Source organism: Myotis nattereri (genome assembly GCF_964212035.1).
Source record: "Myotis nattereri genome assembly, chromosome: 10".
NCBI lineage: Eukaryota > Metazoa > Chordata > Mammalia > Chiroptera > Vespertilionidae > Myotis > Myotis nattereri.
This window is the reverse complement of record NC_138085.1, coordinates 81,691,764-81,707,506: the sequence shown is the minus strand read 5'-3', so window position 1 is coordinate 81,707,506 and position 15,743 is coordinate 81,691,764. Positions and strand designations below refer to the sequence as shown.

The 15,743-nt window shown below is 47.7% G+C and overlaps 1 protein-coding gene across 1 annotated transcript in view; it reads right to left on the bottom strand.

Annotated features, from left to right (window-relative positions):
• NOL10 (nucleolar protein 10) overlaps positions 1 to 10,819 on the bottom strand; it is a 58,427-nt gene extending 47,608 nt beyond the window's left edge. The window contains exons 1-6 of the mRNA XM_081101427.1: positions 10,671 to 10,819; positions 7,071 to 7,116; positions 6,342 to 6,440; positions 3,252 to 3,329; positions 2,085 to 2,122; positions 724 to 860 (exon numbers count right to left, since the gene is read on the bottom strand). Coding sequence (XP_080957553.1) covers positions 724 to 860; positions 2,085 to 2,122; positions 3,252 to 3,329; positions 6,342 to 6,440; positions 7,071 to 7,116; positions 10,671 to 10,736 — 464 coding nt within the window. The 5' untranslated portion in view covers positions 10,737 to 10,819. The remainder of the gene's footprint in view (positions 1 to 723; positions 861 to 2,084; positions 2,123 to 3,251; positions 3,330 to 6,341; positions 6,441 to 7,070; positions 7,117 to 10,670) is intronic.
• Between the last annotated feature and the right edge of the window lie 4,924 nt (positions 10,820 to 15,743).

Here is a 15,743-nt window from a genome sequence, read left to right as displayed (position 1 = left end):
TCTTTTGCCACAGAGTGACAGTTAATTTGCATACTCCTCTTTTATTAGCTAGGATAACATGGAGAATATAAGATCCAAAATGGACCTATATCTATAATAATAAAAGCATAATATGCTAATTAGACTGGAAGTCCTTCCAAATGAAGCCGGAGCTGCGAGGGAAGCCTGGATCCCAGGTGCCTGCCAGAGGCCAGAGGGAAGCCAGAGTCAAAGAGAAGCTGGTGCTGGCAGCCAGGGGAAGAAGGGCCTACTCTTGCACAAATTTCGTGCATCTGGCCTCTAGTGTGTATATAAGAAAAGGCTTAAAGGAAATACAATAAAAGATCAATAAGGGTTTCCTCTAGATGAGAGATTTTTTTTTCTTCTTTATGCTTTTTTATATTTTCCAATTTTCTATAGTGGATATGTATTATTTTTATAATCATAAAGAAGGTAATATTTAAGAATAAAAAGCTTTTAAATGCCATGCAATGGGGCTAGGAAACGGACTTCCCCACTCATATGCCCCTCTTCGGTCACCCACGTCTCTAGCTGTAGAGCACCATGCTACGGAGAGCCAAGGATGTAGTTCCTGAACGGGCCAGTCGCTTTGGAACTACACCCTGTGAGCAACGGAAAGGCAGGCCTCACGGCTTATTCTGCTTTTAGTTCTCCTCGACGCGGGAGCAGCAGTGTCTGGGAAATGAGGCGGAAAGGAGGACACAAGGGCGTCAGGCCCAATACCTTGCGCCAACGAAGTACAAGTCGCAGGACGGATAGTGGTAGGAGAAGTCCCTCCCGAACTTCGGTATTCTGGTTTTGTAGTAAAAGCCCGACTGCGAGTGGAATTCAATGTATCGATCATTATGTAAGAAGACAATCTGAAAACGAAACAGGAAAATTTGTTTGCTTAGGTTTCCAGGTAGAGTGTTTATGTCATCATCACTAAAACTAGCTAAGCTAGAAAACCTCTGGCCCCCCTCACCCTCCTGTCTCTCTGTAAACACACGAGTATATCAGCACAGCTCTCCATTGTGATCAAAACTGTGAGGAAGAATCAAACCTCTCCAGCAGGTACTCAATGCCTTCTGGCATCTTAGGCAGCTTCTCTGCAAACCGAACCTTCTCACTGAAAGGCTTAAAGCAAATGCCCCCTCTTCCCCCCCCAAAAAATAAATAAAAATAAAAACAAAACAACAAATGGCCCTCCCTTATCTGGCACCACCACTTTATAACACAGAGCACCGCTCAGTAACTTCAATGAGTAATTTCCCATTTTGATAATCTCACAATTATCACACAGGGTTTGATAAATGTGTAAACACTGAACTTTAATATATTACAAAGGCATCTTTAAAATCTCCAGGTGGTATTTAAAAGCAAATTTATCAAAATCTAGATCAAACACATTATAAAATTACATGTACCAAACACATGACAAATGGCTACCACAGGCAAAAGGATAAACTATATCCACAGTTTCCAGAACTGAACACAATATATAAAGCCATGTCAGCTCAGGAAATTCAATTTCCTCCAAGGTGACATCTGACATTTAAAACTTTCCATTGAAATTGAGTAAGGCAAAGAAAGAAAAGCAAAAAAAAAATGTATATAATTAGCTGTTTTTTGACCTGTTTCAGAATATGCCATGATTTTTATCTGCAGGGTTAATAAAATTAAACATACAGCATAGCTATTTTACTTTACACCTATGAATATGAAAGCAACCTGGCAAATAACCCCACGTTTAATGCAATGAAAATTACACACCTGGAATCTAAGATGGTCTGAAAAAACATGACTGCTACCAATTCTTAAAAATATAGATAAGGTTTCGTATGTTACATGGAAACTTTATTTTGATATTAAGCTAGAAAAAGCTATCTCTATCAGAGTTTTATTTATTTTTCTATTTTTTTCTATCACAGTTTTAAAAGATACTACATATTATTCATGTGACAAATTAAAATATATTGATAGAAAATGAAAGGTTGTACTACACAGCCATTTTAAGTTAGCAATGGGAACATCAAAAAGATACTTATAAAAATAAATTCCACTTAGTCATGTATTGATAGCCAGTACAGACCAATCAAACGTACCTTTGAATAGTCATCAGACAATGTTTCAAAGGTGACAACTAGAAAATAAGAAACAGTAGGAAAAAACAATCAATTCTCAAGTTTTTAATAAAAAGGCAAACTTAATGCAAAGATCCTAATTCAACACAAAAATTATATACAAATGTTGGGTTTTTCTTGTTTTTGCCCCTACATAAAACAAGAACAAAGTTGCCATGCTATGCTGCTCCCAAAACACCAAATGGAAAATTTAAAGCTTTATAATTTCTCAGTACTGGCCAATTAGATTTTCTGCAGAACTGAAGGCAATTAAATATAAATTCACAAAACATAATGACTTCTAAATTTTGCCCCAATTTTCCTGAAATGTTCAAAATAAAATAGGTATTACAGAACATTTACAAACTGTTGCTTTAAAAAGGGTAACAGTAACTTCGTGCCCATTCACAGTGTATCTGGTAAACTAACATGAAGAGGGAAACAGGTGTGATCAGCAGCACATGGAGTCTGTATTGGGTGAAACAAGTCAGGCGGAGACGGCTCCCATCCTTTCCCTGACAAAAACACCTGAACGTTCCCGTTTCACTGTCCTGTGCTAGACAGAACTAGCATGACCCACTGACCTTCCCGTCCACAGCCCCCTTTTCTGGAGTGAGTGGAACCTGTGAATGCGATGAGACACCACTCCCGTGACTGTCACACTGTATGGCCAGGGGGAGATTTATAATCACACGAGCCCGTTAAAAGCAGAGCTTTCTCCCGCCAGCAGAAGGGGAGGGGCCAATGGGCTGCTGTGGTCTGAAGGCAGAGGCACCAGCTGAGGAGGAATGCCGGCAGCCTCTGGAAGCCGAGCACGGCCGAGGATGAAGGCCAGTGGGAAACAGGACTCAAGTCCTACAACTTCAACCAACTGCATCCTGCCAACCTGGAAGCCTGGCGGCGGATCCCTTCCCGAGCCTCTGGACAGGCGTCCCACCGGGCTGGCCCCTGGAGCGCAGCCTGAGCACAGGACGCGGCAGAGCCTGGATGGGCTTCGCCCACAGACCTGTGAGCTCATCGTGGGTGTTTGCGGTCATTTGTTACACAGCAAAGAAAACTAATACACAACCCCTTCCCGTTTTAACAGGCAGAAAAGATGCCAAACACAAAAAGCTGGTTTCATGAATTCAAATTTAACCTTTTACTTACCTTCTGAATCTAAACACCTTTCAAACTTCAAGGATAATTGATAGGTGTCATAGCATCGAACCCGAGGTTTATATGTTCCTATAAAAAAATTAATGAGATGTAAAACCTAAAGGGCACACTTCTCATTGTCAGTACCCTGCAGATATACTGAGTATAGTCTCTGTTCAGAGGTAAGTAGCATTCACTGTAACCATAGCAAAGGAAAAGAATTTAGAAGCAACCCTCCCCAACATCCCCAGGGGAAAACGAGCAAGGATATAAGCAAGCAACTTACAGGAAATGAAATACAAATAATTAACGCACCTCACAAATAATCTAACTAAGCTGATTACAAGAGTAAAATCGTTTTTTGTCCATCAGAATGGCTACTATGGTGCTAAGATGAGGGTGCTAAGAAAAGTTCTCTCATACACTATTGGTGATTACTACAAATTGTTACAACTTCTCTGGAGGCCAGCCTGGCAATATCTGTAAACTATGTGATATTTATACATCTTGAACATGTACTTCAACATATACAAATTCATCCTATAGAAACACACCCACAAGTGTACCAAAGACATGAAGAATGTTCACTGCAGCAGTGTTTACAAATGGCCAAGAATGGAAAGCAATAAAATGTCCGCTGATAGGAAATGGTTACACAGACAAGGGTAAGTCTTCATACAGATCATAAAGAGGATGACACAGACATGGAAAGCTGCCAAAATGTAGTACAAAGTGAGAGAGAGAACAGAGAGCACGAGTGGGCGCTGAGACTGGTGTCTGCAATATGATCCCATTTTTCTAAAACTCAACAATGATGATGTTAGCACTTCCTAACCCTAACCCTAACCGAAAAAAACTAGAGGAATAAGCAGTGAAATTGTAGGGCCTTTCACATTGTATCTTTACACTTCTGTAAAGTTTGCATTTTATATAAGTTTACCATGTTTGCAATAAGAAAAGACTGATTTTTTAAAACCAATAGATACTTTTAAAAGAAAGGAATGCGGTAGTCCTATGTTCGCTGGCAAGTATCAAAGCCCAAGATGTCTTTTTAAAGCAGTACAGTGTATAGCCCTGGCCGGTGCGGCTCAGTTGGTTGGAGCGTCGTCCTATACACCAAAAGGTGGCAGGTTCTACCCCAGTCAGGGCACATATCCAGGCTGCGGGTTCAATCCCCACGAGGGAGGCAACTGATTGATGTTCCTCTCACTCCCTTCCTCGCTCTCTAAAATCCATGGAAACATGACCTCAGGTGAGGATTTAAGAACAAAACAGTATAATATATACACATGCTATACAGTCAAATGCCGATGGGGACACATTCTGAAAAATTAGGCATCATTAAGCGATTTCATCATTGCGCTAATAGTATAGGGGGCACTCACACAGACCTAGGTGATACAGTCCACGACTATAATTGTATGTGCTGTAGTTTTACACGACTGACAGCGCCGTGGGTTTGTTTACACCAACATCACCACTAACCCGTGAGCAATGTATTGTGCTGACATTACCTGGCTCGGGCATCACGAGGTGACAGGAATTTGTTAGCTCCATTGTAAGCCAATGAGACCATTTTTGTATACATAGCCATCATTGACCAAAACGTCATTATGCAGCACAGGACTATATACAGAATACAGATTACATATATGATATGCATAGTGTGTATATTATGTGTAATTATTTACATACTAGAGGCCTGATGCACGAAATCTGTGCAAGGGGCTCAGCGGATCGCCCAGGCTGCCTCACGGCCCCACGGCCCCGCCCACTGGTCGTTCTGGAAGGTCGTCAGAAGGTTGTTCCGCCATCCAGTCTAATTAGCATATTCGCTCTTTATTATATAGGATATAAAACTGTATCTACCCTAAATATAAAGCTGGGAGGCTAGAAACGTAGACAGTGTTACTACTGAGACAACCATTCACCAAGAACTAAAGAGACTGGCATGTAGATGCACAGAAGTTCTGTCAAATAAGAAAGCGGTTGGAAAAGGGACAAAGGCGGACAACATTAAGCCGCCAAAAAACGTATGTGGACAACACACAGGCCATATGTGCCGAAATCACAGCCAAAAACGGCTGGGTGGTAATGTTTTCAGTGATAATACATTAAATGTCCCCACTGTCGTGGCTCTCTGATACCAATGAACACTGCCAATACAAATCTTAGTGTCGTAGAAATATTAAGTATATGACACAGAAAATTATGTTAAAAGACCTTTCTAGGAACTCTCCTTTATCGTTGGTGGGAGTGGAACATGATCTGACCACTGTGGTAAAAAGCCTGGCAGCTGCCTCTCAAACTAAGCATACACCGACCCTGGGCCTAGCAATGCCTTCTAAACATACTAGCACACGGCGCTTTACGAACAACAGCCAAAGACAGGCCAGGGCAGGCGTCCATGTGATGGAGAAGGATAAATGAAATGTGGTCTACTCCTGCAAGGAAATGCCATTTGGTAACTTTAAAAGGACAACATACTGACACATATAACGACACATAAATCTCAAATATGGAGCCCGAGGTGCATGACCGCATGTATGTAAAGTTCTAAAACAGGCTAAACTTGTCTGCGGTAAAAAAGAAAAAGCAGAGCAGTGGGCGCCTACGCATGGGTGGGAGCAGGGCCGGCTGAGAGGGACGTCACGGAAGCTTCTGGGTGAAAGGAATGCTCTACACCTTCAGAGTGGTTTGGGCTACACAGGTGTTGCATTTGACAAAACACATCACAGTTAAGATCTGTGCATCTCAATGTATGTAAATTTACGTTAAAAAGCCATAAATAAATACTGGAGTTAATGGTATACACGCTGAGGTATGTAGGGGTGGAGTATACTGATATCTGCCATTTGCTCTGAATGTATTAAAAACCAGCATGGGCGATGGGTGGACAGACAGACATGTAATGAAGCAAGTACAGCAAACTGCTGAAGAATCAAGGGGATGGGTAATGGACGGTCACTGTACAACTTTTTCAATGTTTCCACAGTTTTAAATTTTTTTATAATGAAGTGATAGGGAAATTTAAAAAGTGACCTATGCCATCATATTTCCTGATATAAAATGTACATAAACCATAACCAAAAAGATGCTTACCAGTTGCTAAAATATATTGTCCATCTTTTGAAACCTTAATAGTGGTACAAACAGTAGGCATTTCAAAATCCTGAATAAGTTCAATTCTCCTCCGGACATCTACAAAGAGAGAAAATGAGCAGCTGATCTGTTATAAAAGGCTAACATATCAGCTTTTAATTAGGTCAAATCAAATCCCACACTCACCAGGAACACATCAACCACAACCAGAGATTTCTTAAGAAGAAAGCAGTTTGCTTTCCTGCGCAGTTGTGCACCTTCACTTAAGTACGGGAGCCGTAAGCGCGTGCCAGGTCTCTAACATGGACCGCCGGGTTCGTTTCCTCCTCACGGGGAGTCGTGCTCAACAAGGAGGCAGCTGCCCTGACCGGTTTGGCTCAGTGGATAGAGTGTCGGTCTGCGGACTGAAGGGTCCCAGGTTCGATTCCGGTCAAGGGCATGTACCTTGGCTGCGAGCATATCCCCAGTGGGAGTGTGCAGGAGGCAGCTGATCGATGTTTCTCTCTCATCGATGTTTCTAACTCTCTATCCCTCTCCCTTCCTCTCTGTAAAAATCAATAAAATATATTTTTTAAAAAACAAGGAGGAGCTGATAGAATAACTGGTCTCACACAGCCTGAGCAAACAAGCTTGAGGCAAAGGCGAGGGACTGAGATTTCCTTCGACAACAGAGCCTGGGACCCTAAAGGGCCAGAAGTCTCTGGCTGCGGTGGGAAAAACAATACTCACCCACATCTTTCTTCTGTAGTGCTCTCTTCTTCCTGTCAGAAAGCCACTAGAGAAAACGAAGAGACTTTATTTTAAAACATGTTTACTTGAATTGTTTTTCTGCTGGCAAAAATTACACATGCTCACATTAAAAAAATGTTAAACCTTATACAAATACATAACAGAGAAAGTAAAAATATTCTGTAATCCTAACCCTACTGTTAACATATCCTCTGGATATTTTTCTTGTACATATTTACATATATTAGACAATACATTTTTAGAACTGTACCATATTTTAAACAAGGGAAAATTAATTCATCTAATCAATCTAAGAGAAAGCAGTAAGCTTCAAATATTATGGGTTATAACTAATATATGGAACTCAGTCTATTTAAGTGAAATTTTAAAAAGCAAGCCATTAAGCCCTAGCCAGTTTTGCTCAGTGGATAGAGTGTTGGCCTGGGGACTGAAAGGTCCCAGGTTCAATTCCAGTCAAGGGCACATGCCCAGGTTGTGGGCTCAATCCCATGTGTGTGTGGGGGGGGGGCGGGGGGGGGGGTGCAGGAGGCAGTCGATCAATGATTCTCTCTCATCGTTGATGTTTCTCTCTCTCCTTCTCCCTTCCTCTCTAAAATCAATAAAATAATAATCATTAAAAATAAATACAAATAAAAAGCAAGCCATTAAAAGGAGAACATTTCTTAAAAGTATGTTTACAACGAACAAAACTAGATAAATAACTGACTAAATAGCTGATGCTTGGTAAGAAGGCAATGATAGCCGAACCGGTTTGGCTCAGTGGATAGAGCGTCGGCCTGTGGACTCAAGGGTCCCAGGTTCGATTCCGGTCAAGGGCATGTACCTTGGTTGCAGGTATATCCCCACTGGGGGGGGGGGGGGGGGGGGGTGCAGGAGGCAGCTGATCGATGTTTCTCTCTCATCGATGTTTCTAACTCTCTATCCCTCTCCCTTCTTCTCTGTGAAAAATCAATAAAAATATTAAAAAAAAATGAAGGCAATGATACTTTTGAAAGTCATATTTACTGGGTTACCACATTCTGCTCGGTAATTAACGCCCCCGGCCTAGCAGCAGCATAACGACATGCCTGAGTATGATGCAGCATGAATCAATCACGACTGCCCGAAAGCAGCGGCTCTCAACCAAGGGCAACTTGCCCCCCAAAGGGCATTTGGCAATTCCTAAGACACATCTGGTTGTCACAACTGGGGGTGTACTCTTGGCATCCAGTGAGTAGAGGTCAGGGTTGCTGCCAAATACCCTACAATGCCCAGGGCAGCCCCACAGCATAGAACTGTTCAGCCCAAAATGTCAATAATGATAAACCCTGCCCTAGAGAAATGAAAGAAAAGTAACGGATGTCATTTCTAAAAGCACAGCCCAATGTACAGCCCATGTGAGACACATGACATGTCATCTTTAGGACTCTCTGATATGGTAGACTCACCACCCAAAACCTTAAGTACCTAGTATAACACCTGACGCGGTGACTACATTTGAAAATATATCATACTGCCCTGGCTGGTTTAGCTCAGTGGATAGAGCATCGGCCTGCACACTGAAAGGTCGTTCAATTCTAGTCAAGGGCACAGGCCCAGGTTGTGGGCTCCATACCCAGTGGGGGGCGTGCAGGAGGCAGCCGATCAATTATTCTCTCATCACTGATGTTTCTCTCTCTCTTTCCCTCTCCCTTCCTCTCTGAAATCAAGAAAAATATATTAAAAAAAGAAAACATATAATACTTTGAAGGGCCTGAGTTTGAGTCAGGCTTTCCTCTGAATTTAGTGCACTAATGTATAGGGTTGTGCTGGTCTCTGATTTTATTTTGGGCAGTAATGTTTCAGTGAATGGTGATGTCACAGTGTATTTCTGGGCACTCAATATATGCTTTCCTATCAACCTGACGCAAGCGGAACGCGGGCACGCGCCCAGGCTCCCCCCACAGGGGACCCGCTCCCTCCTCACCGGCAGCCATGCTCCACAGGGAGGCCGCTGGCACAGTACCTGGTCTCACACAGCCTGAGCGAAATGCTCGGAGCAAAGGAAAGGAGCCTGAGCTGTCCTTCCATCCGAGCCTGGGACCCTAAGGGCCAGAGCCGCCAGCACTGATGACGGGAAGTTCCCTTCAGGGGTGTCTGTGCAGACAGACAGACAGCACTAGGCAGAGCAAACGAGGCTCCGACCGCACAGGTGGCACCAACAGTGAGTCTAAAGTGAAAAAAAAAGAAAGTTCGCCAAAGAACTGAAAACTGTCACTCACGTCAGCCGTCCCCGCTCCAGAGACGGGCACGTGACCGCTGCCACGCAACCTGGGCAGACGCCAGCACGGGCTCTGGGAACGCGGGGCTCTGACACTCCCCCCCGCCCCAGGCCTCGCTGCGGCGGGGAAGGAACAAGACCCTCCTGTACCTCGCCTCTGAAGCAGGTACAGAAAAACGAGCCGTTTACGCCAGAATTGCCTTAAACGAAGACAAGAGAGATCGCCATACTAACAGACACACAGCTGTTTACTCAACGTTTCCGCTGATGTTACTAGGGCTTCACACCTTAAGTAGCAAAAATAAAACTCCTGATACCTTCTGCTCGTTAGCTCCCCGTCCCCATCACGTAGCCGGGTGTGTTCAGATCCAAAACCCAGGAGTTCTCTCCTGATTCCTTCCTTCCCTTCACCGGAGGCCTCCTCGCCACCACCCAATCCATCAGCAAGCCCCACCAGCCTACCTCCCGAGTCCCTCCGCGTCTTAGCGCAGCGGTTCTCAACCTGTGGGTCGCGACCCCTTTGGCGGTCGAACGACCCTTTCACAGGGGTCGCCTAAGACCATCCTGCAGATCAGATATTTACATGACGATTCATCACAGTAGCAACATGACAGTTATGAAGTAGCAACGAAAATAATGTTATGGTTGGGTCACCACACGAGGAACTGTATTTAAAGGGCCAGAAGGTTGAGAACCACTACTTTAGAGCAACTCCTGTGGCCCGGGGAAGCGGCCTCCAAGATCTGCCGGAACGTAACCGTGAGATGAGGAGAGAACCGCTCATTTCCCAGCCCCTGCCCACTCTCTGCCCTAAGATGCCGGGAAATCACTACGGCCCGAAGGTTCGAGCGCCCTGCCCGGCCGGCCTGGCTCAGGGGCTGCGCATCAACCCGTGAACCAAGAGGTCGGGGCACATGCCGGGTTGTGGGCTCGATCCTGGGGAGGGAGAGGCGTGCAGGAGGCAGCCCATCCATGATCCTCTCTCATCACTGATACGTCTCCCTCTCCTTCTCCTTTCCTGTCTAAAATCAATACGAAGTACATTTGAACGGGCGTTAAAATGAGGGGGAGACCTGTCAGCCACCCGTCAGGTCTCCTCCTCGTGTGACAGCGGCTGCGAACAGCCCCAGACGCGCAGAGGGACGCGCCCTCCGTCCTACAAGTTCCCTTAGAGCTCACGGACCGGCTCGCCCCCGGTGCTCGTCTCCCGGTGCCCACGGCTCCCCGGCACCGGCTCTGGCCCCGGAACTCCCCGGGTCGGGGGGGATGAGGGCCCAGCTGCGACAGGCCGGGAGCCGGGCGGAAGGGACGGCGCCCCGAGGAGGCCCCGGGGCACTCACCTCGGGAAGGGACTTGCCGCAGCTGAGACTGTAGATCTTCACCTCGTTGAGGCTGGAGACCTGCATGGCGGCGTGGAGGCGCGGCACGGGATCCCGTCAGCGCCGCGGTCCTGGCGGTGCACGCGAGCCTCGCCTCCCCTGGCTTCTGCGGCGCGGGCGCGGGGTGATGACGCACTTCCGGCTTCGGAAGCGCGTATTCCCGGAAGCGGGAAGCGGCGGCTGAGGGCAGTGGGCGGCTGCTGGTTGCGGCGGCGGGGCTGCCCGCGACCCTGATCGGGCGGGAGCCGCTCTCCTTCCCCGCAGCGTCCTGAGCGATAGGAAGCCCTCGGGGCCGCTGCCCAGGCCGAAGGGTCGCGGTCCCGGGCGGGGAGGCGGGCGGTGTGGGCCGACCCCAGGCCTTGCGGGCTCGGTGGAGGGAATTCGGAGTGGAAGCGTGTTTTCCCTGCGATGTCTCTGCAACATTACGTTACCAATAAATGCTCCTCCACATCGTGTGTTGAAAGTGTTATTTTGTGCCCGGCCAGTGGCTCCGTGGTTGCGCGTCGGCCACCGGGCGATTCGCGGTCAGGGCGCAGCCCGGGCTGCGGGCTCCGTCCCCAGGAGGGGCGTGCGGGAGGCGGCCGATCAACCAATGGTCCTCTCTCATCATGGATGTTTCTATCTCTCCCTCTCTTCTTCGCTCTCTAAAAAAAAGAGAAAGAAATGTTATCTTTAAAAATATTTGGTCTGGATTTGTTAGACACTCTCCCGCTAAGGAAGGACATTGAGGCATAAAATAGTGGAAGGAGGGGGTGAAGATCCGGGAGGAGGGGGTTTAAAGCGAATGGCCTTTGAGACGGGCGTGTGGCCATGGCGACCGACACAGCCCCGAACGCCCATGGTTTTCCGAAGGTTCTTCCGCTTCTCCGTTGATCTTCATCTGCACAGAGAACCGCCCTGGTCGCCGTGAGGACCTGAGAACCTGAGGGGGGCACAGGGGCCCTTCTGAACCTGGAACCTAAGACTCACCTCCCGCACCGGGCAGGCGGGTGGGTCGCCTTGAGCACAGGCCGTGCCCGCTGGTGGCAGGTACACAATTCTGCACTTAGCGGTTTGGTTTTATTGTCACTAACACGCAGGCCTGACACCCTCCGCGGGGAGGCAGTGTGGCGCCTGCAGAAAGATCCTGGGCTGCAGAACGGTAGATAGATCCTTTAAGCAAGTCACCAAGATGGAAGACGCTTATCTTACAAACTCTGCAGGGTGACTTTCAAGAAATCTGGAATAATTTTATGCACAATAACATTCCCTCTGTTATTTCCAAGAATGCATTGTAAATGCCCACTGCCTGTAAAGTAGCATCCGTCACTTACTGTTATGTATTGGGTGTAAGGTGTGTAAATAGATCCCGCTCCTAACTTTAGTAATTAAGGGTCCCAGACCAGTTCACTTTACTTCCCACTGACCCCTGGGGTTGCCTTGTGTCTCGCCAGCATCAGTTTCGGGTTCTGATTTGGAATCTCACCCTAGGCCAGTCTGGACTGCAGTACCTTCCCCTCCTCCTTATATCCATATCCTACCAGCTCATCAGGACTCACCCGTTGGGTATCTTGCTCATTGTCCTGTGCTTTCGCTGTACTGTATAAATACCTTTGAAGGCAATTATATCTTTTTTGATAGGTTTTTATTATAAAAATACAAGGAGCACATCCTACAAGCATAGTAATACTGAACTTGGCTGTAATCCTCTACCCCAGTGGTTCTCAACCTTCTGGCCCTTTAAATACAGTTCCTCATGTTGTGACCCAACCATAAAATTATTTTCGTTGCCACTTCATAACTGTAATGTTGCTACTGTTATGAATCGTCATGTAAATATCTGATATTCAGGATGGTCTTAGGCGACCCCTGTGAAAGGGTCGTTCGACTGCCAAAGGGGTCGCGACCCACAGGTTGAGAACCGCTGCTCTACCCGATATCTATGCTTGGACGTTCTCTCAGGCTCCCTGGTTTCCTTAAATCACCACAACCTCCCCCGCTAAGGAAAACACCCTTTTTAAAAAATATATATATCTTATTGATTTTTTATAGAGAGGAAGGAAGAGGGATAGAGAGTTAGAAACATCGATCAGCTGCCTCCTGCACACCCCCTACTGGGGATGTATCTGCAACCAAGGTACATGCCCTTGACCAGAATCGAACCTGGGACCCTTGAGTCTACAGGCCGACGCTCTATCCACTGAGCCAAACCGGTTAGGGCAAAAGTGTCTCTTTTAAAGAGCCCACAAAGCTTCGTTCTTTATGAAACGGGGTGGGCTCCTTTTGAACATGTTCTTCACTCTTGTTTTTTCTCCATCGTGATGGTTACTCTAGGAAAATCTTGTAACATATTTAAAAGTGTAATGTCTTCAACTCACATATGTATCACTTAGCTTGACAATTCACACATGACCCACCCCTCGGGTTTTAGCTATACCCTCACCACGCCCTCACTCTTGGATTATTTGGAATGATTTTGAAACAAATCTATGGCAGCCATCTTTAGAGATTGTAATGTGCTTTTCTGGCCGCCCCCTCCATCTAGACTTGATGACAGGACTGTTCACGCATCAGTGGGTTCCCTGGGACCGACCCAGTGCCTGGCGTATGGCCCACTTTCAGTATTTTTTGTAAAAATGAATCAGTTAATCGACCACTCCTCATCCTGACCCGAAGTCCCAATTCTTTTCCTAAACATGTTGGCCTTTGGTCATTAAAACAGCGTATTTCAGTGCCAGATGATTGTTTTTTCAAACCGGTCCATGCACACATCGTGTCTCCCCAACAGGAAGTGTCATAGCTGGCCTGGCCGGATTGGCTCAGTGTATAGAGCGTCGGCCCGAGGACTGAAGGTCCTGGGTTTGATTCCGGTCAAGGGCATGAACCTTGGTTGCAGGCTCGATTCCCAGCCCTGGTCAGGGCGTGCGGAAGGCAACCAATCAATGTGTCTCTCTCACATTGATGTTTCTCACTCTGTGTCTCTCCCGCTCCCTTCCACCCTCTAAAAATCAATGGAAAATATCCTCAGGTGAGGATTAACCAAAAATAAATTAGGACGAATGTCATCCTTAGGGCCAGGAACTGCACAGGAGGGACCACCGTGTTTTCTGTGAGATGAACAAGGTGTCCTTGATCTTCAGGGCCAGCACCACTCTCCCCGCAGTCACTGGCCCGAGGGCTTGACCTACACAGTCCAGGATTGCTCTTCACTGAGGACACAGCATTCCGTCCCTGGGCTGTAATGAACTTGATATGACGAATTATTTGATGCCCATGCTTGGAGTTCAGAGCCATCCCGCCTGGGTACAAATCCTGGCCCCCGGACAGCACCTGCATCGAGCGAGTTAACCTGGTCGCTCCCTCCCTCCGTTTCCTCATCTGTACCTCGAAGGGCTGTTGTCAAGCTAAATGAATATAGGCCATAGATCGCTGAGTCCAAGGCATCTATTTTTAACATCCCTGAAATAAGGATGTGGTTTGCGTGTCAGGCGTGTTTCATTGACAGTATTTTTCCCCTCCAGTGGTACATGAGTAATGGTGCAACTTCGAGTTAATGAGTGGACTTTAGATTCAATGAAATATGGTACATATGAAGCACAGTGCCTCACATAGTTAACACCAAGTATTAGTTATTATTATTTACTCCTGGGAACCAAAACATTGAGTATTGTTTAAGAGAAAAAAAAATAGGGGGCAGTTAGAGATCAACTAAGGGACTTGTATGCATGCACATTAGCAGAACCAATGGACACAGACACTGGGGCAGTGGGGGCGTGCCCTCGGGGGTGGGAGGGCTGGGGGGAGGTCAATCGAGGAAAAAGGAGACATATGTAAAACTTTAAACAATAAAAAAAAAAACTATAATCAGAAAACAAAGTAGTTAAGCTGCAGGCTCTATTTAACCTTAAATGTCCAATTATTAATTGCCATTCCAGAAGCTTCCTCCCCTCCCCCTCTCCTTCCTCACCCCCGCATCCTCCTTCTCTTCGCCCTCTCCCTCTTCTGTGGTTCTATCCCACATCCGCCAGGTTGTTACTCGCAAATGACAGTCACAGACTCTGGCCGATCTAAAAGGAAAAGGAATCCCAGGAAAGCGAGGAAACCAGCTCAGAAACCAAACGGGGGTGAGGGAGGCTGGGCCCGGCCTAAGTCTACCCCGTGAGGACCCACTGAACCCAGATCCACCGCCGGCCGCCCCAGAGCACAGGACGTTCCTGCAGCCACCACCTCAGGGTCCCAGCCTCCCCTCCTCCCTGCTGCCGCCAGCTCTCCCCTCAGCCCTCAGAGACTCGTCAAATACTGCATCAGAATAGATCAGTCCCCGGCTTAGTAACCAGGGTGCACACCTTCCAACCCGAACTCCCTGCTGAGCGGACAAGAGCGACCCGCCCGCCTGCAGCCGTCTGGGCCCTGACCTGAGCGCCGTGCAGGGGCCGCAGCCAGTGCTCTCTTGCCTTCTGGCCCCGGGGCCTCTGCGCGCTGTTCTCTCTGCCTGGCATGCTCCGCCTGCAGCGTTCCCATGGCCGGCCACTCTGTGCCTTCCAGAACTCAGCGGAAATGTCACCCCTCCGAGTGCTGTCTCCGACCCACAGGGGCTCCCCCTCCTCCCCAGCAGCCTCCTCACATCAGCCAACCATGTCCTGGGCCGATGGCCATGCCTCAGGCATCTGAGGAACAAAAGGCTGCCTGGGACACAGGCGCCCCCCGCCCCCCCACCCCTCCCGCCGCCAGGGAGCTCTGGATGGGAGAACTCCAGCCAGGGAAGCTGAGCGAAGACGCACCGAAAGGCTCGCCCGACTTGACCGTGAAGATCCTCTCCAGGGCCCGGGCCCCAAACCAGAGGGCAGGAAACACCCTACGCCCGGCCGCAGAAGTGGGGTGCCGCCTCCTGCCCGTGTCCTGCTTCAATCTCACACTTGCACTTCGTGTCCATGACACGCAGGACAGTGCGCGTGCTCCAGGGCGTTGGGACGGAGACGGGCGGGCGTGGTGGGTGGACGGCACGCCGTGAAGAAGCTCGGCTGTTTCCTGCGCGGGAGCCCAGGTGAATGAGAC